Below are 26,888 nucleotides of genomic sequence, written 5' to 3'. Positions count from 1 at the left end.
CTTCCAGAAATGGCACAGGTCATCAAGAGGTGGAACTTTAAAGCCTGAAGGGTCCTTAAGAGATTGCCGCACATCCCCTCGTTTTCCAGGGGAGGAGAGCATTTCTGTAATCCAGAAGGGGTGAAGGATCCAAAACGGGCATAAAAAGAGCAGATTCCTTAGAAGTAACCCCAACATGAGCCGTCAGGAGTCCAGCGGGAAGGCAGGATTTGGGGAAAGCCCGCCTCCCTCAGCAGGTCCCCGAGGGACCCGGCTTGTTCCCATCTGGAGCATCAGGCCTCAGTCCAGGGGCAGAGCGACTGTGACACTAACAGGCCCTGCCCTCTCTGCACCTTCAGGTTCAGCCCCAGTGTAAAGCCCACACCTGCCCCTGCCCCTGCCTATATGTTCCTGAATCCGGGAAATGATTTTTCTGGCCAGCAAGGCTGCGTGGAAAGCCTCGTGCTGAGGACTTTGCAAAGCATTGAGAGAGGCAGGTCACACTGACATGTCAAGGAATAATCTCCCACTTAAATGGCTAAAACTATTAGGGAGGCAGGGCAGGAAGGGGTTGGTGATGTATTCTTGGAGCTACCCCGGGGGAAAAAGTGGCCCTTGGGCCTCAGGTGGTTCTCCCTGGTCTGCAGCCACCTCTGCCCAAAGGTACCCGGGGAATTGTTTGGAGTGAAAGTTCCCACCCCCCCCCCCCCATCCCCTTGTGCATTCCGATCCCTACCGCCTCCCGCTGGACTTGGGAATTCTTGGGTTCAGAGGGGAGCGCCATCTTCCCCCAGCGGTTCTGGAAGCATTTTAGCAGCCGGTTGGAAAAAAAAACAAACCAAAAAAAACAGATTGCCTGACAATGTCTCACTTGTTGGTGCAAATGTGCATTTTTTTAAAAATGTGGTCTTAATGCCAAATCCTATTTAGTCTCCTTTTTTCTTATATTTTTTGTTTGTTTCTTAAACCAGAGAGAGAATTTGACCCAAATAAACACTGTGGAGTATTGGATCCCGAGACAAAGAAACCTTGCACAAGATCCCTCACCTGCAAGGTATTTCTCTTTCCATAAAAAATACTTCCTGCTCTCGCTGGGGCCTTTGTCGAAATGTTTGCATGCCACTCTCTGCACACGGCAGGGTGTGGAGCCTCGACATGACCCCCAGCTGTTCTTTGTAAGGGAAATGCTTTCTTCTCTTCCATGGTAGCAGAGCGCCTGCCTCAAGCTGGCTGGCTTTTTAAGAAGGGAAAAAAAAAAAAAAAATAGGCTTCCCCTGTTACTTGTGAGGCCAGACAGTAAATTGTATTTATAGGCACTCACAGGCGGTTCTAAACCCTGCTACGTTTTAATGTATGCAGGAGCAGCGCGGCGGCGGTGGCAGCGCCCTGAAAGGCAGCCCCGGAGGGGAGGACGAGCCGCCGTGCCCCTGATCCAGCCACAGCGGGGTGGCCAGGGGACAGCTGACCCAAGGCGGCCGCCAGTGGGTGGCCCCCAGCCCCGTATTTCATACTGAACTGCCAGTGCCTCTTGGGATGGAGGCTGTGGCCCTCTCTGCTTGGTGGCTCTGTGTGTCTGGGCCAAAGCAAGCCTCCCACCTGCACCTGGATTAACTCCAGCACGCCCTCACCGTTGCCTTTCATCAGAGAGGTTCTCATGGGTTCTGCGCTGAAGCTCGTCATCTTATGCCATTTTTTGGAGGAAGCTTTGGCTTCTTAACGCCAGGAGCGTAGGGCACGGTTGCATTTTGTGTGGTCTCTGCCTCTTCCCAGCCACAGAACAGGAGCTGTTGCCTTGAAGTTGACTTTTCAAGCACCTCTAAATTCCCATGAATTGCTGTTTCTGAAATGGAGGGCCTGGGGAAGCAGGTTTATGTGCTGATCAAAGAGGCTGTGCTTTCCGTCTCTCTTCTCCTTAGACTCACTCACTAAGCCATCGGAGGGCAGTCCCAGGCCGGAAAAAGCAATTTGACCTCCTTCTGGCGGAACACAAAGCCAAGTCCCGGGAAAAAGAAGTTAAAGATAAAGAGCATCTCCTGACTTCGGCAAGGGAAGTACTTCCAAACCCATCTGGGCCAGCGCAGGACTCGCTGCCGGGATCTTCAGGGAGCTTGGGCCCAGAACCTAAAGTCGCGTCCCCTGCAAAATCCAGGCCACCTAACTCTGTGCTTCCTAGGTAAGTCCCACCTGGGCGATAGAAGCCTTGAGTCCGTGGTCAAGTGACCCTGCCTGGCTGGGTCGTATGTGGTCAGATCACGTGTGAAATGGGAGTCGTTATCGTCCTACCTGGGGAGGTGGTTGTGAAGTTGAAAGGAGAGAATGGGCGTGAGGGGCTCAGCCCAGTGCCTGCCACATAGCGTTCAGTGGATGTTACTGCTGTCACCGTTGTCATCCTCACCGTGGTCATCGTTGCCGTGATTGTCATCCTCCATAGCAGACCTATATCCGACAGGATGTGTTTTCATGGCGTAAGAGTCAGCTAGAGATAAATAGCTGAAAGGATGACACTCAACCACCAGGCAACTTTCTGGTCACCTGAAAGTTTTTAGATTAGTTGAAGATTCCTGGAGCAGAGAGTGGGGGAAGCCTGGGGGGATGGGTAGTCAGCACAGCTTAGGAGCCCACTTGCCATGATATTTTGTGAATTTTTTCCACAACTCTCCAATGGTCAGGGTAAAGGGAAAATTGCCGTGACAGGGCTGTCTGTCCTTACATTTCCCTCCATACCAAGAAAGCTGAGCCACCTCTTTGGGGTTTTATTTGGTCGTCCTGGACAGAAAGGAAAGAACAGAAAACAAAACCCACCTGGGGGAATTCCCTGGCAGTCCAGTGGTTAGGATTCCAAGCTTCCACTGCAGGGGGCACGGGTTCGATCCCTGCTCGGGGAGCTAAGATCCCACATGCCACGCAGCGTGGCCAAAAAAAAGAGGGAGGGAGAAAAAAATTCCACGTGGGTTGAAAATCCATGTATGTGTGTTTTGACAGGCAGTGGAGTGCCATAATGAGCCACAGACCGATTTCCAGGTGATAGGACAGGTAACCCTCGTTCAAAAATATTTATTGAGTGCTTGCTCCATAAGCAAGGTGCTGTGTTTGTTACTCTCAGGCAGGGGCACAGAGGTGAATGAAACTAGATCCTGCTTTTCAAGAATTTGGAGTTTAGGAGATGAGACTCAAATATCCATAGCATCATAAAAATAAAACATTAATAACACAATATAAGTGCAGATATTCGTATCCTCTGATGATTTTTGGTTCTTTTGGCTGCGTTGGGCCTTCTTTGCTGCACACGGGCTTTCTCTAGTTGCAACGAGCGGGGGCTACTCTTTGTTGCGGTGCCCGGGCGTCTCATTGCGGTGGCTTCTCTTGTTGCGGAGCACGGGCTCTAGGCGCACGGGCTTCAGTAGTTGTGGCACGCAGGCTCAGTAGTTGTGGCTCGCGGGCTCTAGAGCACAGGCTCAGTAGTTGTGGTGCACGGGCTTAGTTGCTCTGCAGTATGTAGGATCTTCCTGGACCAGGGCTCGAACCCGTGTCTCCTGCCTTGGCAGGCGGATTCTTAACAACTGCGCCACCAGGGAAGTCCCCTCTGATGACTTTTAATGCATACACTGTGAGTCTCAAAGAGTAATTGTCCAGTCAGCAAGTAGGCATTAAGAGAATATAGTTACAAAAGAAGGGGAAGGAATTTATTTTTAAAGCAAAGCAAATATTTGATGACAGTTGTTACTAACCTACCAGGATCTCTCATGCCATACACTTTGGTGCAAGCCTGACCAGTTTGGCAGCTGGAGCCCCTCTCTTGGAATCACCAAGCTCAGCCTCAGGCATCTGGGGGGATGGAGTCAGACGGAGTCAGATGGAGTCACCACCCACACATCTCCATCATCATAACCATTGTCAGGTCGTTGTCATCCGTTTACTTGCCACTGTCCTTGCCCCCCCTCATTTTCCAAGATCGTTTTATAATTTCTCACTGTAATGCCAGATGTTGGTGAAGGATACTACCCTTGGGGACACAGTTCTGCTCCAAACTTCTGGAAGGGGCTTCAATTCTATATACAGTAGCTTTCAAACTTCTTGGTGGCGATGGAACTTTTTTGTTCCCACAGAACCTTACATGGTACCCGATATAAAAGCAGACCTGCCTCCACCTGAAGCCCGCTCAACCCTGCTCTCATCGCACGTGTACCCAGGACCCACTGTCTCCCAGCCCATCCAAGGGATCACCTCAGCTTCCCCAAGGACTCCAGGGAACCCCAGTTTGAAAACTCTTTTATTATACATTTCTCCATCCATTTTGACTGATGCAGGCACTTAGCACCCAAGCAGTGGTACCTGGCTTAACAGAGAAGATGGGGGCAGCCGTTAAAAAATGAAACAGGCAACAGTGGAGCCTTAAGAGCTGCTTCTTTCTGTTCCTTTTTTGGTTTAATTTTCAGGGGAATGTTTGTCAATAGAGAAATGCCAGGTGTTTATGTTCTTTTAGGGAAATAGAAGAAAGAGAGAGGGTGAGGTTAATCGGCAGAAAAGAATGTCTCTGAAGGAAAAGGGGAGGCCAAGGAGCACGTTACAAATGTTGGTAAGAGAATAATTTTTGAGGACGCTTTCAAGGCACCAGAAAACTCGGGGGTGAACTCTGTTCCACAGTTAGTGGGAAATAACGTCCTTTATCAGTTGGTTTAGGTTCACACGAGACCCCATGCCGTCAGAGATCGAAAAAGCATGATCAGGGCTTCCCTGCTGGTGCAGTGGTTGAGAGTCCGCCTGCCGATGCAGGGGACGCGGGTTCGTGCCCCGGTCCGGGAAGATCCCACATGCCGGTCTGGGAAGATTCCCACGTGCCGTGGAGCGGCTGGACCCGTGAGCCATGGCCGCTGAGCCTGTGTGTCCGGAGCCTGTGCTCCGCAACGGGAGAGGCCACAACAGTGGCCTTTTTTTGCGTACCGCAAAAAAAAAAAAAGAAAAGAAAAAGCATGATCAGAAGTAAACATACCCACGTAAGACTTAAAGCAGTTATTTCCCTCATATTAATGATGTAAATATAATAGATGTTTCAGTCACACTCATTATCTATAATTGGCCAAAAAAAAAATTGTCACACGTGAATGAAATTATGGTTATCCCTTCCCAATCGTGAATTTCTCTTGTAGGAAATGCTAACAGCGTGTGAATTTACATCTTAAATATCATTTTGGTAACCTTGAAAATATTCCAGTTGCCATATTTTTGCGTTGCAACCCATCCTTGTCAGGGGTTCCTAAAAGAGGGACTTGGGTCTAGGATTGGAAAAGTGAAAGTTAGCTAGCAAGGGTTGGAACAGGATTGGAAGTGCAAGGCTCAACTCCTTGTCTGCTAACTAGATGAACGTGGCCATGTCTCTCAGCCTCTCTGGCCTCAAATTGCTCAACTGTCAAACAGAGCTAAGGAGAATTAAGTGAGATAAAATACCAAGCTCATCATAAGCACTCAGCTCATGGTAGCTGGTAGTAGGGGGCAGTGGTAGTCAATGGGAAAGCAATGGGAGCCTCAGTGCTACCTGATTTCCATTTACCTGTCCTCCTGGCCTCTGTCCTTCAACCTGGGGCCCCTTGGATAACATACCAGTATGCTCTGTTTCTTTGCCCCCAACTCTAAGGAAACACATTATTTGCCCCACAGAGCCCAAGGGCTATGAATGACCAGGCCAACCAAAGCCATCAGGACTCTGTTGGAAAGGCGTGGGGGTTCGAGGAAGGGGGGCAGCAGAGGGAGGAAGGGTCAGCTGTGGAGGTCAGTGCTGCCAAGATCTGGGCACATTCCCCTCTGTCTCATAGATGCTCACACATCTCCCCTTAAAGTATAAAATGGCAAATGCCAATGAATCTAAGACTGACAAGGGCAGCAGGGAAAGAGGCAGAAGGTCCTAGATACCTGAAAAGGGCAGAGGTGAGTCTGGAGTGAAAGCTACTTCATTACATAGAGTAATCGCCAAAGTGGAAGCCATTTCTCTCCTTGACTTATGTTTGTCCCCGGGCTTTTCCTACTCATTTCTCAACAGGGGGGCCTTTGAAGTCAAGCAGGCAGAGCCCAGTCTCATTTCCACTTTTTATTAGCTTGGCAGCCAATGTCCTCATCTGAGAAGTGTAGGTCATAGTTACGCGCACCTAAGGCAGCGGGTAGCTCCAATGAGAAAAGGTATGTGACGTGCCTACACGCAGTAAGGGCTCCGTTAAGGTCAGTGGTTTTGCTCGTGCTTCCTCAGAGTGGTGGGGGTTAGGGGACTTCAAGTTTCTCTGGGTGTAACTGGACAGGGACCATCATCACATGCACTGTCTTTAGACCAGACTGGTAAGTGGAGGGGTGAGGGGTAATGTAGTGCTGAGGAAGAAAGGTTGGACGGCAGCTTAACACTTGCGAGACTTTTCCCACACTTTCTCATGACCAGTTGCCCAATTCCCCATCATCCTCTCCAAGCCTTGGCTTTTTTGAGACGCAAGCTGGTCCCAGCGCACTCCATCCCTCCAGGTTCCACCCTGGAGGGCAGTGATCAGAGCTGGGAGGAGGTCTTGAAAGCATCCGCCATTCCGTCATCACCGGGAGGGTGCCCACGTCCTGAGTGACACAAGTCTAAAAACGAGGAGATCCAGAGTTCCTTCCCGTTGTGCACGTGCACACATGTGCCCAGCGTCCTTCCTTCATGTTTCTGTCTTGGTTCTCAGAGCTGATTCTGCTCTGCAGCTCGCAGTTTTCATGCTCAGCTTTACTCTCCACGATTCTCCTCCCCTCCCCTTTTGTCTGGCAACTGGAACTTACTATTGAGTGTTTCAACTGTTCTAAGATTTTTTTTCTTAACGAAACTTCTTTTTTTTAAATCAACATAGTATAGACACATAGTTCAAAAACTAAATAGTACTAAAAGGGTTAGAGTGAAAACAGTAGTTCCTACCATCCTGGAACTCTGTTGACCCTCTCTGTGTTGGAGCACCTGTTTCCTGGATCCCTTTGCCACCTCCTCTCTTGGTTTGCTCCTTTATTTGATGGAGTATCTTCTCCATTAGCTTCCTGTGAAAAGGGACATGGGAGGTCAATTTTTAGAATCCTTATACACCTGAAAATGTTTTTATTCTACCCTCACACTTAATTGATCATCTCTCTGAGTATATAACTGGATTGAGAATTATTTCCCTACAGAAGATTGAAGACAATTTTTCCATTGGCTTCTGGCATCGAAGGTTTTTATTGAGGAGTTTCATAACATTCTGATTCCATTTTTAATTGCTGAAGCATGGGGCTCTGAAATTTCCCAGGGATCCCCCTTGATGTAGGTCTTTTTTCATTCATTGTTCTAGTTACTCAGTAGATCCTTTCAACCTGGAAACACCTGTTTCTGGGATATTTTCCCATGTTACATGCTAAATCGTTTTCTCCCCACTATGTCTTTATTCTCTTTCTTAACCTCCTGTTAGTTGGATGTTGGATCATTTGCTCTGACCTCTTCATCCTCTTACCTCCTTTCTCCTGTTGTCTCTCAATCTCTTGTTCCACTTTCTAAAAGATTTTTTTACTTTACTCTTCAAAACTGTATATTAAATAGTTTATGATTTACTTGTTAAATTTTAGGATCTGGTTCTTTTTATCGGCATGTGGGATCTTAGTTCCCCAACCAGGGATCAAACCCACACCCCCTGCAGTGGAAGGGCAGAGTCTTAACCACCGGATCTCCAGGGAAGCCCCTCCTCTTTTCTTCCTTTCTCTTCATTTCCCCCAAGTTTGTTTCATATATGTGTTCATGTGTTTGATGTTTGGTTGGTCAGCTCATGTTGGAGATGTTCCGGGAATGTTTGGTTATCTCTAACCATTCATATTTAAAAGAGAGGCTCTAACAGGCTCATTGGAGGTCTATGTGGGACTATCAACCGAAAGGTCATCATGTCACCAGTCAGCCTTTTGTTGGAATATTCCCAAAGGCAAGTTGTGGAAGCCTTTTCTCCGGGGCCATTCAGTTTCCTGAGGGAAGAACCCTGCCTGCTGATGTACCTGGTAATAGGCATTCTGGCAGTGCCAACTAAGGATCTGACCAGGGGCAGCCCACAGTCCTTCTGTTTTTAGCCCTGTGCACCTTCCTGGTCTCTGCTGAGCCTGGGGGCCCCAGGTCTAGAGTCTCTCTGGTTCATTTTCTCTTTTTGAGGGTTGATTGGAGGGCGAGGGGGCTGGCAGGGGCAATGGTAAGTCATGTGACCGTGTGAGGTAGTAGTGACGACCTGCGGGTCCAACGACAGAATATTGAGCCTTTCAGCTCTCTCGCTATGTTTAGTCCTCACCTCACCCATGACTTGTGCAGCTCTAGCTGCTCCAGGTGCCCTGCTTCTCAATGTTCTGTGGTAGGTCAGCTCCTTTCCCATCAGTTAACTCTCTCCAGCCACAGTCTGTCTTCTAAAAATAGGTTAAAATCTCTTGTTCACACTTGTTGGGACACTTCAGGTGCAAGTAGCAGAAAATCTTGCTTACTAACCACTTCAATAATTAGGACATTTCTTACCACTGGTGACAAGAAGTCCAGAGGTGAAAGGGCACCAGTCCCCAAAGATCAGGGGTTGGCTCTCCTTTTTTTTTTTTTTTTTTTTTGTGTGCTTTGTTTTTTGGTTTGTCATATGTGGCCTTTATTATGTTGAAGTAACTTCCCTCTCTGTCTACTTTCTGGAGGGTTTTTTATCATAAATGGGTGTTGAATTTTGTCGAAAGCTTTCTCTGCATCTATTGAGATGATCATATGGTTTTTCTCCTTCAATTTGTTAATATGGTTTATCACATTGATAGATTTGCGTATATTGAAGAATCCTTGCATTCCTGGGATAAACGCCACTTGATCATGTTGTATGATCCTTTTAATGTGCTGTTGGATTCTGTTTGCTAGTATTTTGTTGAGGATTTTTGCATCTATGTTCATCAGTGATATTGGCCTGTAGTTTTCTTTCTTTGTGACATCTTTGTCTGGTTTTAGTATCAGGGTGATGGTGGCCTCGTAGAATGAGTTTGGGAGTGTTCCTCCCTCTGCTATATTTTGGAAGAGTTTGAGAAAGATAGGTGTTAGCTCTTCTCTAAATGTTTGATAGAATTCTCCTGTGAAGCCATCTGGCCTTGGGCTTTTGTTTGTTGGAAGATTTTTAATCACAGTTTCAATTTCAGTGCTTGTGATTGGTCTGTTCATGTTTTCTATTTCTTTCTGATTCAGTCTTGGCAGGTTGTGCATTTCTAAGAATTTGTCCATTTCTTCCAGGTTGTCCATTTTATTGGCATGTGGTTGCTTGTAGTAATCTCTCATGATCCTTTGTATTTCTGCAGTGTCAGTTGTTATTTCTCCTTTTTGATTTCTAATTCTATTGATTTGAGTCTTCTCCCTTTTTTTCTCGATGAGTCTGACTAATGGTTTTTCAATTTTGTTTATCTTCTCAAATAACCAGTTTTTAGTTTTATTGATCTTTGCTATAGTTTCCTTCATTTCTTTTTCATTTATTTCTGATCTAATCTTTATGATTTCTTTCTGGCTCTCCTTCTCTGGCTTTCTTTTATTCCACCCTCTTCGATCTTTTGGCTTCATCTTCAACGTCATTAGCAAGATGGCTACAGCACTTCCAGAGGAAAAAGGTCCAGATGAAGGTGGAGACCACCTTTTCCCTGTGTCTCTTTTTTTTTCTTTTTTTTTTTTAATAGCTGTCCTAGTGGGTGTGAAGTGGTAACTCATTGTGATTTTGATTTGCATTTCCCTAATGACTGATGATGTTGAACATCTTTTCATGTGATTGCTGGCACCATTTATATATCTTTTCTGAGAAATGTCTATTCAAGTCCTTTGCTCATTTTTTCAATTTTTTAAAAAAATAAATTTATTTATTTATGGCTGTGTTGGGTCTTCGTTGACGCCCACGGGCTTTCTCTAGTTGCGGAGAGCGAGGGCTACTCTTCACTGCAGTGCATGGGCTTCTCATTGCAGTGGCTTCTCTTGTTGCGGAGCACGGGCTCTAGGCGCACAGGCTCAGTAGTTGTGGCACACGGGCTTACTTGCTTCGCGGCATGTGGGATCTTCCTGGACCAGGGATCGAACCCGTGTCCCCGGCACTGGCAGGCAGATTCTTAACCACTGTGCCACCAGGGAAGTCCCTAAATTTATTTTTTATTGAAGTATAGTTGAATTACATTGTTGTGTTAATGACAGCAAAGTGACTCAGTTATACATATATATACATTTTTTTTATATTCTTTTTCATTATGGTGTATCACAGGATATTGATCTTCCTTATACTATACAGTAAGGTCCTTTGCCCATTATTTTTTAATTTTTAAAAAAATTTTGGCCACACTGTGTGGCTTGCAGGATCTTCGTTCCCTGACCAGGGATCGACCCCAGGCCCCTGCAGTGAAAGCGAGGAGTGTTAATGACTGGACTGCCAGGGAATTCGTTCCTTGTGTCTCTTTTTAAAAGTGAGAAAAATCTTTGCAAAAGCCACCCCCTCACCACAAAAAAATACATTTTCTTTTATTTCTCATGCACTTTCCCAAACCAGTCATTAACGAGATGAATGAGGTTCCCATTATTACTTAAGGGGTTAAATGGAGACTAGGATGTCATCACCATGATCATCACCACAGTTCTGTTGATCTCTTTGTTTTTCAGAGCTAATGCCTTTTTTATCCCTTTACTATGATTTTGATATTTTGAGACAGAGGAGATAAATGTGTTCAATCCACCTGCCCCATTTAACAGTAAATTCTTTAGCCACTTTCTTGCACATACCTGTACTACTAGCTCGCTTTCTTTTATTTTTCTCTCTTTCTTTTTTACTTTTTGTTATGAAAATTTCCCCATGTACAGAAAAATAGAATAGTATAATGAATACCTGCATACTTAGTTTTAACAGTTTTAATATTTTGCCACTGTGTTGACTTCATCTACATTCTTTTTCGTTTTTTATAAATTTATTTTATTTTTTTATTTTTGGCTGCATTGGGTTTTCGTTGCTGCACGCGGGCTCTCTCTAGTTACGGCGAGCAGGGGCTACTCTTTGTTGTGGTGCGCGGGCTTCTCATTGTGGTGTCTTCTCTTGTTGCAGAGCACGGGCTCTAGGCACATGGGCTTCAGTAGTTGTGGCACGCGAGCTCTAGAGCACAGGCTCAGCAGTTGTGGCGCACGGGCTTAGTTGCTCCGCGGCATGTGGGATCTTCCTGGACCAGGGCCCGAACCCGTGTCCCCTGCATTGGCAGGTGGATTCTTAACCACTGTGCCGCCAGGGAAGCCCCATCTACATTTTTTGATCTGTTTTGAAGTAAATTGCAGATATCTTGGCGCTTCACCCTAAATTTCCAAATGCATCTTTAGAAAGTAAAGATCTTTTCCTTTATAACTACGGTACTAGTATCACACAACAAAATCCGGCTTTTATCTCCCGCAGGATAGGGAGGTCCTACTATGGTGGGGAAAGCTTCAAAAAGAGTCTACCAGAAAGTATGGGAACAACTTAAATGTCCATCAATAGAGTAGTTAAATAAGTTACAATATGTCCATACTATGGAATACTATACTGGGGAATATTAAAATGATGATAGATTTCTATACATGGAAAGATTTCTGCAACATCACTAAGTTAAAAAAAAAAAAGCATAATAGTATGTACAAGGTGATCCAGTTCTTACGCTACTAAATGTAAAATAGATAGCTGGTGGGAAGCAGCCGCATAGCACAGGGAGATCAGCTGGGTGCTTTGTGACCACCTAGAGGGGTGGGATAGGGAGGGTGGGAGGGAGGGAGATGCAAGAGGGAGGAGATATGGGGATATATGTATATGTATAACTGATTCACTTTGTTATAAAGCAGAAACTAACACACCATTGTAAAGCAATTATACTCCAATAAAGATGTTTAAAAAAAAATGCATGTGCCTGTTCGCACAGTAAAGAGGTCTGGAAGGATATAAATCAAAATGGAAGTAACACTTGATCTTGAGTGGCAGGTTTACGAATGCTGTTTTCTTTCTTTATATGTTTTGATGTTATCAAAATTGGTTTACCGTTTGGGTCTTCAGCTGTAAACAGGCAACAGTGCTGTTGTCCCTTCTGACACAGGAGAGTAGGGAATGCACCTGGGAGTTGTGTTTTCTGGACTGTAGACTTTTAACATGTAGAATGAATGGCATCTTTGTTTTCATAAGGGTGGGAAGGTGATAGTCAATAATAAATGATCATACCAACCGAGTTGTTATAATTACACGGGAAAACTACCTGTGGCCTTGTTTGTGGGGTTTTATGGGGTTTTTTTTATTTGTAGCATTGTATGCATACATGAAATTTACTATTTTAATTTCTAAGTGTACAGTTTAGTGGCATTAAGTACATTCACGTTGTGGTGCAACCATCACCACCAGCCGTCTCCAGAACTTTTTCATCATCCAGTACTGGAGCTCTGTACCATTAAATACTAACTCCCTGTTCCCAGCACCTGGTGACCACTGTTCTACTTTTTGTCCCTGTGAATTTGACTACTCTAGGTACCTCATACAAGCCGTGTCATACAGTAATTGTCCTTTGTGACGGGCTTAGTTCACTTAGCATCATGCCCCCAAGGTTTATCCATGTTGTAGCAGGTGTCAGAATTTCCTTTCTTTTCTTTGTTTTTTTTAAAGGAACATTTATTTATTTACTTATTTTTGGCTGTGTTGGGTCTTTGTTGCTGTGCGCGGGCTTTCTCTCGTTGCGGCAAGCGGGGGCTACTCTTCATTGCGGTGCATGGGCTTCTCATTGCAGTGGCTTCTCTTGTTGTGGAGCACGGGCTCTAGGCGCACGGGCTTCAGTAGTTGTGGCTCACGGGCTCTAGATTACAGGCTCAGTAATTGTGGCGCATGGGTTTAGTTCCTCTGTGGCATGTGGGATCTTGCCGGACCAGTGATTGAACCCTTGTCCCCTGCATTGGCAGGCAGATTCTTAACCACTGCACCACCAGGGAAGTCCAGAATTTCCTTTCTTTTTAAGACTTAATATTCCATTGTGTGGATATATGGTATGGTAACAATTTCATAAAGCCATAGTTTAGTATCTGTTTGTAGAGCTGTCTCGTTTATCCATTCATCTGTTGATGGACATTTGGGTTGTTTCTACCTTTGTGGCTTTGTTTTTACATGACTGTGCTTTGGGGATCTGGTTTGAACTCAGGAATTTGACACCTAGAAAGATTTCAAAACAACAAAGAATCCAGGGTGAAAATGAGGGAGAAGGGAGATGCGTGAGTAAAAGCTGCTTCGTGTTACTTGAAGGGGCAGCTTTCAAAGCAGAACACAGAAAACCTTTTTATTTATTTATTTATTATTATTTTTTTAAGATCCTGATTTTTTTTTCTCCAAATCTTCTTTTTCACCCAATCTTTCTCCCTGGTCAATCACCTCATGAAAGTGGAGAGCAGTAAAAACAACTAACAACTAGCTTTGACCATTCTTCTAACTCTTCTCCTGAGGTGTATGTTTCGTTTTGCTCTTTACTGCTCAGGAATCATTAGTGCCACCTCTTACTGTGACTGATGCTGCTTTTCTATAAGCTTAGCCATAATTGAGATGAGATCTGTTGGATTGTTTATACGCATAGAATTCATTCATTCCTTCATTGAGAAACATATTTCTTCAACGCCTACTGTTGAGTCAGTCATGCCAGCCTGTGGGTCTAGAGGCTTGTCAAAAATTAAACGGAAACAATCATCCTCAGAAGACACAATTAAACTACATGTGGTTTGATATATTAAGAAACAGGCTTGGCTGTGGGGAAAGGAACTTGTGGCCCCATGGCTGGGACAAAACATTTTTTCATGCCGGTATGGTAACAATTTCATAAAGCCACAGTTTAGTAGCTGTGTGTGTAGGGCTGTCTTTTGTCATCACTGATATTTTGTTGATTGATTTGAACTTATTTATCTGGTTGATCTTCCCATCAGGTCCACTTTCAAAGAGAAGCAACTGCAGGGCAAGTACAAATTACTTACATGCAAATGAATGAATAGTTGTAAGTGAATTCTAGAAGATTAGTTTTAAGTTAAATTCACTCTCTGTCACATTGGCTTCTAGTTTTGTATTTTCTATTCCTCTTACACTGTTGGAGTTGTCCCTGATGCCCAAATTCAAGCAGGGCAGAGCCTCAGCTCCAACCTGTAGAGAGCTGGTCGCTGCTCACCCTCTCAGCCTGAATTTTCCCCTTGTGCAGATTTGCCATTGATCCGCCTTCCTTAATGTATCTGGAAGGCTGACTGATCTGCCTTCCGAGCTCCATGAAACTGGGTGGATCTTGTTCCCTCGGAAAAGTTGATTCTGTTTGCTCTCTCTTGCCCTTAGACCATCATCTGCAAATAGCATAAGCAGCAGTACATCTTCAAATCACAGTGGCTACACTCCGGAACCCCCTCTACCCCCAGTTGGAGGTGACCTCGCCAGCCGACTGTCAAGTGATGAAGGGGAGATGGACGGAGCCGACGAATCCGAGAAGTTATTAGACTGTCATTTCTCCACCCACCACCCCAGACCTCTTGCGGTAGGCCTCCTTCTGTTTCCATCCAGGCCTTGTTTCCCCCTGTGCTTTGCAGTATTTAGGTGACTGTGTCCTACAATGGCATCCTTCCTAAGGAGAGGCCTCCGGGACAGTGTTTTACGAAAGGGCTTCCCCTGAGGTTGAATGATTACCTTAGAAATCCCCTTGAAAATCACAGAAGGAAAGGTAAGGGCTCCCAGCTGATTTTAATCCTTTAAACACCTGAGTATTTGTGGTCCACCTTGAAGCGTTAATGCTTGAGAAACGGTGTTTATAGAAGAGCACGGGGAACTGACCTTCCCGCCTTTCCCATCCACGCGGAGCCTCTGATTTCAAGAGTTAGTCTAGCTCACCTGCCTTGAAAACTGTCTCTGAGCAGTGTGCCAGGTGCCAGTCCTGGCTGGTTTGCTCCCCTGTTGATTCTGAGTTTTACTGTTATTAGTAGGTGTGACGATATGGCGCCAGAACTGAGTGTGTGTGTGTGTGTGTGTGTGTATGTGTGCAGGAAAGAAGGAAGCATTTCATGTCCGCGTGATTGTTGATTAACGAAAAGGTCAGTTTCTTCCCAGTTCCTTGAAAGAATCCACTTTAACAATTCAGAAGGTCATTGAAATTGAGGTGGGTGGTATAAGGAGGCATGAGCTGGAGGCTTGTTTGTGTTTGCCCTACGAGCACTTAAGAAGGGACTGCCTGGTGCTTCCATCACAGAGCCGAATTCAGGGAGGCTGGGAACGTCGGACCCCACAGCCGGTTTGCTCTGTTCCCAGCTTGAGCCCTGCAAGATTAGCTTTGACTGTCCCAAGATGGCATGAACTGTGTAGGTGAAATCAACCGTGCATCACGGTAGAGTGAGTCCCTCCTCCCTTCTATCAGCGTGATGAATGAAGGCCAAATTCACCTCCTGTTTCTGGGGAGGATGGTGACCTGTACTTCACCAACAGCCTGAGACTTTGCCTCTTGGCTAGTACAAAAATAGGGACAGTCAGGAATGCTTCTGACGGCCAGTAATAGAAAACGACTCATACGGTGTGTGCACTTCGGTCATTTACTTGTCTCACATAACAAGGAGTCTAGAGGTGAGAGCTCCCAGGCTTGGTTCAGCATCTCCTCAATGTCCTGCTGCTGAGGGAGAATCTCTGCAACCCTCTTTGCCTTTCATGCACAGTCTGGATGTGTCAGCTCGAGTTCCAATATCACATCCTCACCCAGTAGCACTCTACAAAGTGGGGAAAGGGACAAACAGAAAGGGAGTCTGCTTCTAAGATGCTATCTTATGTCATTTCTTAGGGAAGAAAAATCTTCCTATAAGCACCCCCAGCAGACCTTCCCTTCCATCAGCCAGAAGTAGGTCATGTGCCCAGCCCTATACCAATCAGTGACAGAGAAGGATAGGATTGTAGTAACACAGAATGAAACCTGCCATGATCTCATCCCAGGGTTCTGGGAAGAGATCTACTTTCGCTGCTCACTGCTCCGTGTCAGAGATCAGAACAAAAGTGTGGTTCTGTTAGCAAGGAAAAGGCAGGGAGAGCTGGGGGTGGGGTAGCAGTTGATGAACTTGGCAACCAGTAGGGTCTGCCACAGTGGCCAGTGCAGCGAGGATCTACAGCCCTACCTGGGGCATCATAGGCGACCAAGGACAGGAGCCTCTGGGGCACTGAGCGTTGCATCTGTGTTGAATTAGAGACATAGGTAGCACAGACAGTAAGAGGCCTCCAGCTTCCAAGTCTGAAAGGGAGACAGGGCTGTCTACCAGAAGGCCAGACTCTGGAGCACATCAAGATCTTTGTCCAAATGACAAGCTGCCAGGCTACAGTGGATTAGCCCAACTCAGAGCCTGGCAGATTTGTGTGCCCTTCATGTTTTGCTGATTTAAATGGAAAGGCCATGGATTCGTTTCTTTGCTTTGTCCTTTCTCTCATGGCCAACTGATACACTAAATCAATTTTGGTAATGAACACTTGTTCAGGGTGTCTTTAGCAAGGAGATGAAAGAAGAAAAGATGTCTGGACCTGGACCGGCTCCCACATGCTGCTGGGGACCGGCTTCCATGTGGGAGAACTCCCTTTGTATGTTTTAGTACTTGGCCAGTAAGCCCTTAATGTGCGGAAAAGAATTTTTCATCAGGAGTACCAGATTTGATGGGAGGCAAGATTTTAGGGTAACCCCACCCCAAACATAGCAGAAACAAAACAAAGGGAAGGTCTTGCGTTTCCTGCTAAGAACTGTTCCAAAGGCTGGTTCCAGGAAGGATTTGTGGAATGAGTGCCAACCCAGCACTGTGTCTGGGATGGAGGCCAGGGAGCTGCTGGGAGAGGCCTGGGGGAGGGGGAAAAGCGCAGTTGAGTTATAGAGTCATATTTGCAGACTCGCTTGAGCTCTGACCAGGCAAATGTCACCTCCTCAGAAGCCGCTTCTTACATTTCTGTCTGCTGGCCTGGTTGTCCTAACATCATCATTAACTGACGTTTATCAAACATCTAACTGCTCATATTTCAGCCCCGTGTTTTATGTGTGATAGTTCGTTCTGAACACTTTGTAGGACCTTATCTCTGTAATCCATCCTTTAGCCTAAATCTCTACTCTCCTCATATGGAGGAGGAAGAAGAGAATGGGGTCCCTGACCTTTATACGTTTATAATCATCAAGACAGGCACAGAAGCATGCAATATAATGTAATACAGACACCTAGCGATTCCCAGGTGGGAAAGTAATGAAGTATGTGTAGGTGTCTGTGGGAGTTCAGAGCGGCAGCGTGAGTCAGATAAAGGTCGCTGGAAAGGAGAGTCTTAATTAGGGCCCTGAGGGAGGGGAGAATTGCACTTGGCCGAGAGAAGAGGGAAGGAGACAGAGGCAGGCCGAGGGGGCAGCAGAAGCGTGGGCGCAGAGGCAGTGATGTGTCCCAGGGCAGCCTGGACGCGCCGATGGGAGAGGAGATGAGGCAGCACCAGGAGAGGAGGGAGTTCAGCCCAGCTGGGAGAGAGCCGGCTCCGCTGACAACAGGTAGGAATGGTATGACCCACTGGCAGGAGAAGCTCAGGACCAGCCGTTTCCATTACCGTGATGGGAAGCAGGGAACCACCGTCTTCCTTGAGAAGATGACAGCTGTGACAAGCCCGTGGTGCTGACACATCACCCGGCTACTGGTTGCTGTTGGTTTGGGTTTGGTTTTGTTTTGTTTTTCAACCTAAAATGCTGGCTCAATTCCAGGTATAGAGAAGGTAGCCCTCAATGCTGCAGAAGACTGAATGTCACTATTGTTGAGTCATCCTGTGAGGTTCTGCAGAAAATCTAGGAGCTCAGACTGAAACACCACAGAAATATTTTTGGCTTCGGTACTATTTTGCTTCTTTATTTTGAGGAAAACTGTACCCCTGTGTGTTTTTATGCAAATGTTATTTTTCTGTGTAGAGCTTATATTAGCTTATTAACCTGTAATCAAAATTAAAATGGTTTTTGTTTTCCCCCCTCACAGTTTTGCTCATTTGGGAGTCGCCTCATGGGCCGAGGGTACTATGTGTTTGATAGAAGATGGGACCGTTTTCGATTCGCACTAAACTCCATGGTAGAAAAACACTTGAATTCACAGATGTGGAAGTAAGTGAGCGGTTTTTGTGCAATATGAGATCTGAGCTGCTCCACAACTATCTGAACCCCAGCTTTCTAAATGAATGTCACTAGTTGGTTTTTGTTTGTTTGTTTGGTTGGTTTTTTGCGGTACGCGGGCCTCTCACTGTTGCGGCCTCTCCCGTTGCGGAGCACAGGCTCCGGACGCGCAGGCTCAGCGGCCGTGGCTCACGGGCCCAGCCGCTCTGCGGCATGTGGGATCCTCCTGGACCAGGGCATGAAACCGTGTCCCCTGCATTGGCAGGCGGACTCTCAACCACTGCGCCACCAGGGAAGCCCACTAGTTGGGTTTTTATTGAACAAAATGATTCTGAAATCAGGGTTCGTGATTAATTCTTAAATATCAGCCCCTCTTCTTGGTTGCCTATATTTTTCAGAGACAACGTGTGGTATGCTTTGTCTTCTTTGGAGATCCCTTTTGTGTTGGTAATCTTCTAAACTAAATGAAAAGGGATTAGATAAGACCTCATTTATTTAACAGTGTTAAAGGGCCTTTTTGCTATGACTAAGACCATCTAAGGATATTAAGAATATGCTTCAGTTTGTAATGTTAATGCTACAGTGTGAATACTAAAAATTTCCTAACGGTTATGGACCAACTTGTAATTGTTTAATGTCCTGTGCAAAAGTACGTACCGCAACCAACAGGGCAGAGCGGGGCCACGTTGCCAAGTTGGTTAAGCTTGTCTTTGGCCCTTCCCACCTCCCTATAGGACTCTCTCCTCACCTCTATGCATACTCCTCTCTACCCTAAACCCAGCTTATGTCCCATTTCTCTATGGTTCTTTTATTCTCCAACACCTCTGGATGTATTTGCATTTTAATAGATTCATGAAAAGGGGAAAAGCCTTCTTGACTTAGGGAAGTGCTATTGTACAGGATGACGGGCTAGACCCTCTCAAACCATAGCATGTAAGGAGCTGCCATTCCGGCCACTTGGTAATGCCAGGCCAACGCCCTGGCTACCTCCAGCCCCCAGTCCTGCAAAGGTGAGCTTTTGAGATCTCATAATCCACAGAATCATGGATTCCTCAGCTCTGAGCCCAGATGGTCCAGGAGAGCCAACACTAAACCCCTCACCCTGCCCAGTGAAGCCCAGGAAAGGCCAGGAAGGCATTCCCGAGAAATAGGGTAGGACGGGAACAGAATTCAAAACCTCCCCTCTCCCAGGCAATGATGGCATCCCAGCGCCTATTCACCACGATGCCCAAAGACCTTCCAGAACTTCTAGAAGTAAGCCCCACCGTGCCTGCAGTAAGCTCTCATAGCGGACTTAGGACGACACGTTGACACTTCCTGTGAAGTAGGAAGGGGCCACAAGGGAAGCTTGTCATTTCTTCTCCCTTAAGTGACTGCCCAGTGTGTCTCAAAGGCACCCCGATATCTACCTGTGTCCTTTCTAAACAGCACCCGATGGGCTGCGTGCGGGGTTACTGTGTTCTCGGTATTTGGTGACTTATCCCTCTGCGCGGGTCCCCCAGCATGGCAGCCAGCGCCGGTGACTCTGCAGCTCTGTGCTCTCCTGTGTTGTGGAAGTGTAAATCCCGGGCACGTGGAAGGAATGTGTTAATCTGTATTTCGCTGCCTGGTGTCCTGTCAGCTCAAGTCCATATTCCTTTCCTCCTCAGGCACAGAAACCCGAGCCACAGGGCATCAGGTCCCTCCCCCCTTTTCAGGACTTGTCTAACCAATCTGCTGTCACTGAGCAACATTGGGGCTGCCTGGGTGTCAACTCTGGAGAGCGTAGCACCCCGCTGCCCTCTCAACCTCACTGCCCAAACCCCAGGCCCCGACGGGCCCGAACCTGGAGGGATGGCAGCCGATGGGGGCGTGGAAGACATTAGGAAGAAAAGGAACGGCCAAGACTCTTTTTTCTTTAACAAGCATTTAACTCTGCATCAGGAGACGCCAACACAGTATTCTCTTTCAGCCAGGTCAGCATCTGGATCTCCATGCCAGCTGGCAGGGGAGGATGGGCACTGTAATTTATTCGCATCTGTGGGCTTTTGTATGGGACTTCCCTAGGCCAGCGTGCAAAGCTTCAGCTGGGACACAGCCCGCCAAGCTGAAATCCGCTGCCATTTGGCACCTGGAAGAGCACATTAACTGTCTAGCGTGGGGGGAAGGGGTCCCCGGAGACAGTGAGCTGCTACATGCCCCTCTCCCTGCTTCTCCCCTACCCCTTCTCCCCTCCTGACTCTGCTGTCCATTAAAGATGAGTGGGGAGAGGAAGGAAAGAGGTAGAGAGTATGCAGAAAAAGAGCACCCACCCCAGTGCTGAGTGTCAGCCAGGGCACGCAGAGGACTTCAGCTCTGCCGGTCAGCACAAGCTGAAACCTCAGAGTAGATCCCAGTTAAGGTCATCGATTGGGGTCCTCTCTAAATGAGCCATCTGGTATTTGTAAATAACTTCTTATTACAAGGCACTGCCAAACCTCCGCCCATATGGACTCCTATCCATACTTTAGCTGGTACGAAACTTAAGTGAAGGAGAGACTTGAGTGGGATGCCTAGAGAATCCCAGGAGTCAGTAGCCAGTGGAGACGGTGCGGTGTGCTGACACCACACGCTCTGAGAAATGGGCCCTGGTGCTGTTAGGGAGGGGTTGTGCAGTGCCAGACAGTTGTAAGGGCGTGTTTAGACCTTTCCGATCTGATTAATGGGAGTCCTTGCCTGGCATGCATAGTTATGTCGCTGCTGAGAAGTCACGTGCTCACCCATCCACCACCCACCCATCCATCCATTCATTCAGTCATTCATTCATTGCAACAAGTACTACTAATGGAGCGCTGAGTTTAGCGTTGACAGGGATCTTTTACCCTCTTTAGGCTCGAGAGAAAATAGATTTTCAAACACCGTCACAGCCACAGTGGGTTGGCAGTGTTTTTCTCCTATATTTGATCTCCTGAGTCTGATGTTTTCAAGGACACTGCGCTTATATATTCAAGGCTTCCTCTGGATTCCACCCTAGAGGTGGAAGCCATGGGCTTCAGCAAACTGCAGGCAGAAAACTGCATCCTCAAAGAGAGCAGGGCTAGGAGAGGCATTTCCTCCTCAGTGGGGCCTCTTCCCAGCGCTGCCTGCCTCACCCCGATGCTGCGGCTGGGAGGGTGGCCTCCAAGGAGAAAAGGGAGGCCCCATTTCACACCTGCCCTCCTTCAAGAGCTGTTTTCGAAGCTGTTGAACGAAGCAGAGCTCGTTCCTAATTTCTGGGGAGCCCAGCTACACGGAACATGATTTCCAGCAGAAACAGGGAGTGGGGAGCAAGGTGAGAAACAGGAAAGAACCAGTTTGAAAATATTCACCTGGCTCCTGAGGTCAGTATCCTTTCCTGAAAAGTCAGGGACATGGTGACCCGGAGGCCCCTGTGCCCCGCTCAGTCCCCAGAGTAGCAGCAACATGGCCCCAAGCCATGGTTTGGAAGTAGAAGCTGTTTCCAGCACACGTCAAAAGACGGAGTTTGCGGGGAGGCCTCCAGAGTAACCCACCACCTGGGGCTGGCCTGGGCTCCACGGAGCGTGAGGCAGGAACCTTGCTCCCAGGTGCCCCCAGCTTTCAGGAAGACCTCCGCCCCGTTCAGATGCTCTCCTGCACTTATCTTCCGAGCAAGCTAGAAATTCCTGATCCCCTTCTCTGAATCCATGAGGGTCCCTGTACCCTTCCCCCTTCCTAACAGAGGGACAGGAAGACCTGCTGAAGGGCAGCCATACCCCAAAGATAGCTCCTGAGTGATCGCTGAGGCAGGGTGAGGTGAAGGGGAAAAAAAATAGAACCAACAGCCGGGAGCTGACGTGGAAGTGCCTCTCTACAGGGTAACCCAGAGGCTGCAGGCAGCGAGGGCAGGGGACTCTGGCCTGTGAGGAGAGAGGTGACTCCCAGATCTCCTCCCGTCAAGAGCAGGGTGGAGAGGCAGGGCACAGGAGGGGTGGGAGGCCCTGAGGGGCAGGGGCTGCAGGGGCGCAGGGGACGCTCTGGCCCACGTGTGCAGGTGGCCAAGCCCCGTCCTCACGCCTTTTACTTCAAGCCAGGACCTGAGTGTGAAATGACCCCTTCTCGTTAAAAATTACCTTTGTCACTGCCAGGGGAGAAAACAACAGAGGGGGATACTGCTGGGGAAGTTTCTATTCTAAATAACATTGGCCTTTTATTCATGAACCCAAATCAGCCATTATCCAGTAGCCAAGCATGGAGAAAAGGATCTGAAAACCTGAAAGTGATTAAAACTAGGTTGCTGGATGTTGCAATGGGGGGAACTATAGGGAAGGGCCATAATTCAGATTTTGCCATCCTTCAAGGCTTCATTTTCCATTGTCTGGTTCCGCCAGGGATTTCTCTGTAGCCCTGATGCTCACACTTAGTCGAGCTTCTGGAGCAATGCCAAACCTATTTCTCACTGTTTCTCTTTCACTCTTCTCTCATGTTTAGGAAGATCCCTCCTGCGGCAGATAGCCCCATGCCCTCGCCAGCAGCCCACATCACCACCCCTGTTCCAGCATCCGTTTTACAGCCTTTCAGCAACCCCAGTGCTGTGTATCTTCCTTCAGCTCCCATCAGCTCGAGACTCACCTCTTCTTACATAATGACATCAGCCATGCTCTCCAATGCAGCTTTTGTGACATCGCCGGACCCGAGCGCCCTCATGTCACACACCACAGCTTTCCCTCATGTGGCCGCAACCCTCAGCATCATGGACTCAACCTTCAAGGCCCCATCCGCCGTGTCCCCGATACCAGCTGTCATCCCTTCCCCATCCCACAAGCCATCCAAAACCAAAACCAGCAAATCCTCAAAAGTCAAAGACCTGTCCGCCCGTAGTGACGAGTCTCCAAGTAACAAAAAGAGGAAGCCGCCGTCTTCGACTTCCGCCTCTCCCTCCGTATCCCTGCAGACATCCCTCTCCCCATTATCAGGGCCCCACAAAAAGAACTGTGTTTTGAATGCCAGTTCAGCTTTGAACTCCTATCAGGCAGCCCCTCCCTATAACAGTCTGTCTGTGCACAGCTCAAACAATGGGGTGAGCCCACTCAGTGCCAAACTGGAGCCCTCAGGACGGACCTCGCTGCCCGGCGGCCCTACAGACCTAGTGAGACACACGGGCTCGGGGGGCGGCAGCAGTGACTCCTGTCCCCTCTCTGTGCCCTCCCTTGCAGGGGACCTCTCTCTGGCCTCACACAATGCCGTGTCTTCTCTGCCCCTCTCTTTTGACAAATCAGAAGGAAAAAAGCGTAAGAACTCAAGTTCTAGTAGCAAAGCCTGTAAAATCACTAAAATGCCTGGAATGAATAGCGTTCACAGAAAGAACCCACCCAGCCTTCTTGCACCGGTGCCCGATCCCGTTAACAGCACCTCCTCTCGGCAGGTAAGGGACCCGTCCTTCCAGGAGCCTTCTGGCACCGCCCGGGGATGGTGGGAGGGGGAGCAGGGCAGCGCCCCCCGCTTAGCTGTGTGGCCCAGGCAGGTGGCCCAGACAGGTAACGCAAGCGTGAGTCCCATCCTCATTCTCCCCGTGGGCAATTCCACCCTCTGCTCTGAGAGCAATTTCTCTAACAGATACTTTCTACAGTGTCCGCGCACTAGGCACTGTTCTGAGTCCTATATGAGCATCACCTCATTTAATCCTCACAATAACCCAGCGAGGTTGATGCAGTTGTAATCACCACTTTACAGATGAGCAAACCGAGGCACAGAGAGGTTCTGAGTTCCATCACCTCACTCTGTTGTATATCTGGAGTTCTGAGGACGATATCATTGAAGAGGTCTATTGCCAAGCAGTTTTATCTGATCTATTGGCATCCCCTTAGGAAGAACGTGAGGCCCAGCCAGGTTAAATGGTGACCTGGGTCCCACCTGGGGGGGTGGGAGCGCATGCTTCCGGTGACTACTCTTCTCACGTTACCAGGCTCCCTACTCCTAAGATAACCCTTTCCTTCCTAAAGTATCACTGCAGCTCACACCAACTGGCACAAAGTGTTCAAGGCCACTGTACACAGAGGAGGGTGTACCGTGAGGGGAGCTGGGGGAATGGGACATGATCCAAGAAGAACACGTGTTTCTTTCCCTTGAGCCCTGTTCTCATCCTCAAGTCTAGTCTTCCTCTCGAGCTGGGAAGGCTGCTTAGGAAACCCTCCCACCCGACTGTTTGTGTGTAGAGGAGGGAGCAAAGGCGGGTAGGGGGCAGCCTGGGGTCTCTTCGAGCTGAGTCCAGTGGGAGGGACCTCCCAGGACAGCGTGCAGGGATGGTAGCAGCAGCCCCAGGCCGACAGCCACAGAATTCAGTGGGCCAGCCCTGTCTGGGGATGGGGACTTTGGAGACATGAGAGGCAGTTGTTTAAAAGATGTTTTCATGTTTTGCATCATCTTTGTGTGAGACTTGTTAAAACTTCATGAAGAGAACCTCTTGAGGGGGATTCACAAAACACAGGTAAACACACAAGAAAGCAAGTTTGGATCTCAAGGGCCAGACAAGCTGCAACCGAGGCCAAGGTTGTGGCAGTGGGGGGTGGACATAGGTCCTCTCGTCAGAGCCCAGGTACTCGCACACATCTGCAGTTCCAGGGGTGCAGAGGAGGGGACCAGCACCCACAGGGTCCCCCAGAGACTAAACTACTGGTCGGTGCCACCTCCAGGTCTCAGGATGGAGGGCAGATCCAGGGCTTCCTAAACGTGAATGTGCGCACGAATCACTGGAGGGTCTCCGTAAAATGCACATTCTGAGTCAGCAGGTCTGGGGTGGAGCCTGAGAGTCTGCATTTCTAACAGGCTCCAGGCAGTGCCACGGCACTGGTTTGCGGGCCACACCCTGAGCAGCAAGGCTATAGTGTCATCTGTTTTCAATGAAGTTCTAGCAGCTAACACTTACTTATGGGATGGGCTCTGTTCCAAGCACTTGATATATTCATTTAATCTTCACCTGTTATTACCCCCATTTTACAGATGAGTAAACCGAGGCACAGGAAGGTTAAGCAATGTGCCCAAAGTCACACAGCGAGTAAATAATAGGTCTGGGATTTACACCCAAGTAATTTGGCTCTGGGGTCTGGGCTTTTCACCTCTGTGCCTCTGTATTGAGTAAATGTGCCACTGTTGATTCTTTGGTGTGCCAAGACCATAGGAAATGTTTAGTAACCATGATGAATTAGTCAAAAACCGTGATGAAAGGAGCAGACAAGCCTCCTTCAGAGAGTGCTCATCAGGAGGGAAATCCAAAAGAGCTGATGAATTTAATGGCTGCCTTGGATCTAGTCAATACTGGTTCTCTAATGCAGCTGATACCTGGGTGCTTGTCACCAGGCCATTAAGAAAAGGCTTTGTCCAGGGTCACCAGGTGTTGGGGGAAGGCCTTTGGAATCTGTGCTGATTCTGTTAGGAGATTGGGAGAGGCATGGCATGAGATTGAGAAATTCAAGGTAAACGTGCTTTGAGGACTAACTGGGGATCTATTGAATTTTATCGGGTGGTGTAGGGCCAGAATTTGCCACAGAGATATTAAACCGTACGAAAAACGAGACTGCGAACGTAAGGCAGACGTCTTTACGCGAAGGCGAGTTTAAGTAGAGTATGGGCTCGTCATAGGAGCTGCCTGCGTAACGTACTCCAGCCCACCGCGAGCCCAGGTTCGATCACGAGAAAGGGGAGGAGCCTGACGGTCACGCCCCCTCGCCCCCAGGGCTGCGTCACAGGACCGGCCCGCTCAGGCTCCCACTGGAAGGGGAAGACTCATGCCTCTTGCCATTTTCCTTAAGAACAGCAAGGAGTGTGCCGGGAAAACTGACTCAGAAAAAGACGCAGGCATTTATTCCCAGCTGGTCCAGGGGAGTCTGGGCTCGAGACGAGATGGGTCTGGGACTGCCGTCACAGGTGGAAAAGCTGGGCCTCCTCCCGGAAACTTGCAGTCTGCGCATCTGGGAAGCGGATTAAGATTTCCCCTCCATTCCACGTTCCCTGTGGGATGAGGGGGGCGTCATCAAGGCCCCCCTGAAACATACTCATTTTCTCTGCCGTTTAAGATGGAAACACGAGTTCCACACGACGGGAGGAGAGCCCTCGAGGTACCGTGCAGCCTCCCCCTTTCCCCTGGCGACTCTTGGTATCGGTGGGTCTCTCCCAAGCTGCCTCCCGTGTCTGAGTAGGGCTTCACTGGTGTCTTTCAGGTTGGGAAAAATAGCAGCCTAGCTTTGTCACAATCCAGTCCTTCAAGCATATCCAGCCCAGGACACAGCCGACAGGTAAGTTACTGGCGGGCAGAAGTCCATAGGCTCATCAGCAGGGTGGAAAGAATGTGGGCTTTGGGGTCAGACCCTGGTTCAAATCTCACGTCCAGTTAAGAAAATGGCTACCTGGCTTCTAACGCTAGGCCTTCTCGTAATTAGCTGTGTGCCCTTGGGCAAGTTACTTAATTTCTCTGTGCTTTACTTTCCTCGCCTATAAGATGGGGGTCACTATGGCCCCTATCTCATAAGGCTTTTGTGAGGATTAAATTAATTTATAGACATAAAGCCCCTGCAAAATGCCTGAGACCTAACACAGGTATTAGCTTTTACTGTTAGCAGCTGTATGGTATTAGGCAGATTACTTCTCTGAGTCTCACTTTTTTCATTTCTTAAATGGCAGAATCGATGCCTACCTCTTAAGGTTATTATGAAAATTAAATAAGATGCTGTTGACTAAAGGGCTTTGCTCATGGCAGACATTGGTCAGCACTTTCTTGAGGCCTCTGGTGGGCTGTAGCTACCATTCAGGATGTGGTTTTC

General features: G+C 48.0%; 1 protein-coding gene across 17 annotated transcripts in view; it reads left to right on the top strand.

Moving 5' to 3' along the window:
• The window catches only part of ATXN7L1 (ataxin 7 like 1), a 243,812-nt gene that overhangs the window by 209,195 nt on the left and 7,729 nt on the right, over positions 1-26,888 (top strand). For 5 of the 17 annotated variants that reach the window (XR_003005419.1, XR_003005427.1, XR_003005425.1 and 2 more), the window contains 8 exons: positions 951-1,033; positions 1,896-2,152; positions 14,319-14,514; positions 17,987-18,108; positions 19,767-20,072; positions 22,564-23,497; positions 25,881-26,186; positions 26,289-26,363. Coding sequence is in view for 10 of the 17 variants with exons in the window: in XM_024760942.1 (XP_024616710.1) it covers positions 951-1,033; positions 1,896-2,152; positions 14,319-14,514; positions 17,987-18,108; positions 19,767-20,072; positions 22,564-23,791 (2,192 nt within the window). In the remaining 7 variants the exon portion in view is untranslated. Of the gene's footprint in view, positions 1-950; positions 1,034-1,895; positions 2,153-14,318; positions 14,515-17,986; positions 18,109-19,766; positions 20,073-22,563; positions 26,187-26,288; positions 26,364-26,888 lie in introns of those variants that run through there. The other 12 variants (XM_024760906.1, XM_024760899.1, XM_024760889.1 and 9 more) reach the window with 7 other exon arrangements.

This window comes from Neophocaena asiaeorientalis, unplaced genomic scaffold (genome assembly GCF_003031525.2).
Source record: "Neophocaena asiaeorientalis asiaeorientalis breed wild unplaced genomic scaffold, Neophocaena_asiaeorientalis_V1.1 scaffold508, whole genome shotgun sequence".
Taxonomy (NCBI): Eukaryota; Metazoa; Chordata; class Mammalia; order Artiodactyla; family Phocoenidae; genus Neophocaena; species Neophocaena asiaeorientalis.
Note: the sequence above shows the minus strand (reverse complement) of the source record. Positions and strands in the feature narration are given on the sequence as shown.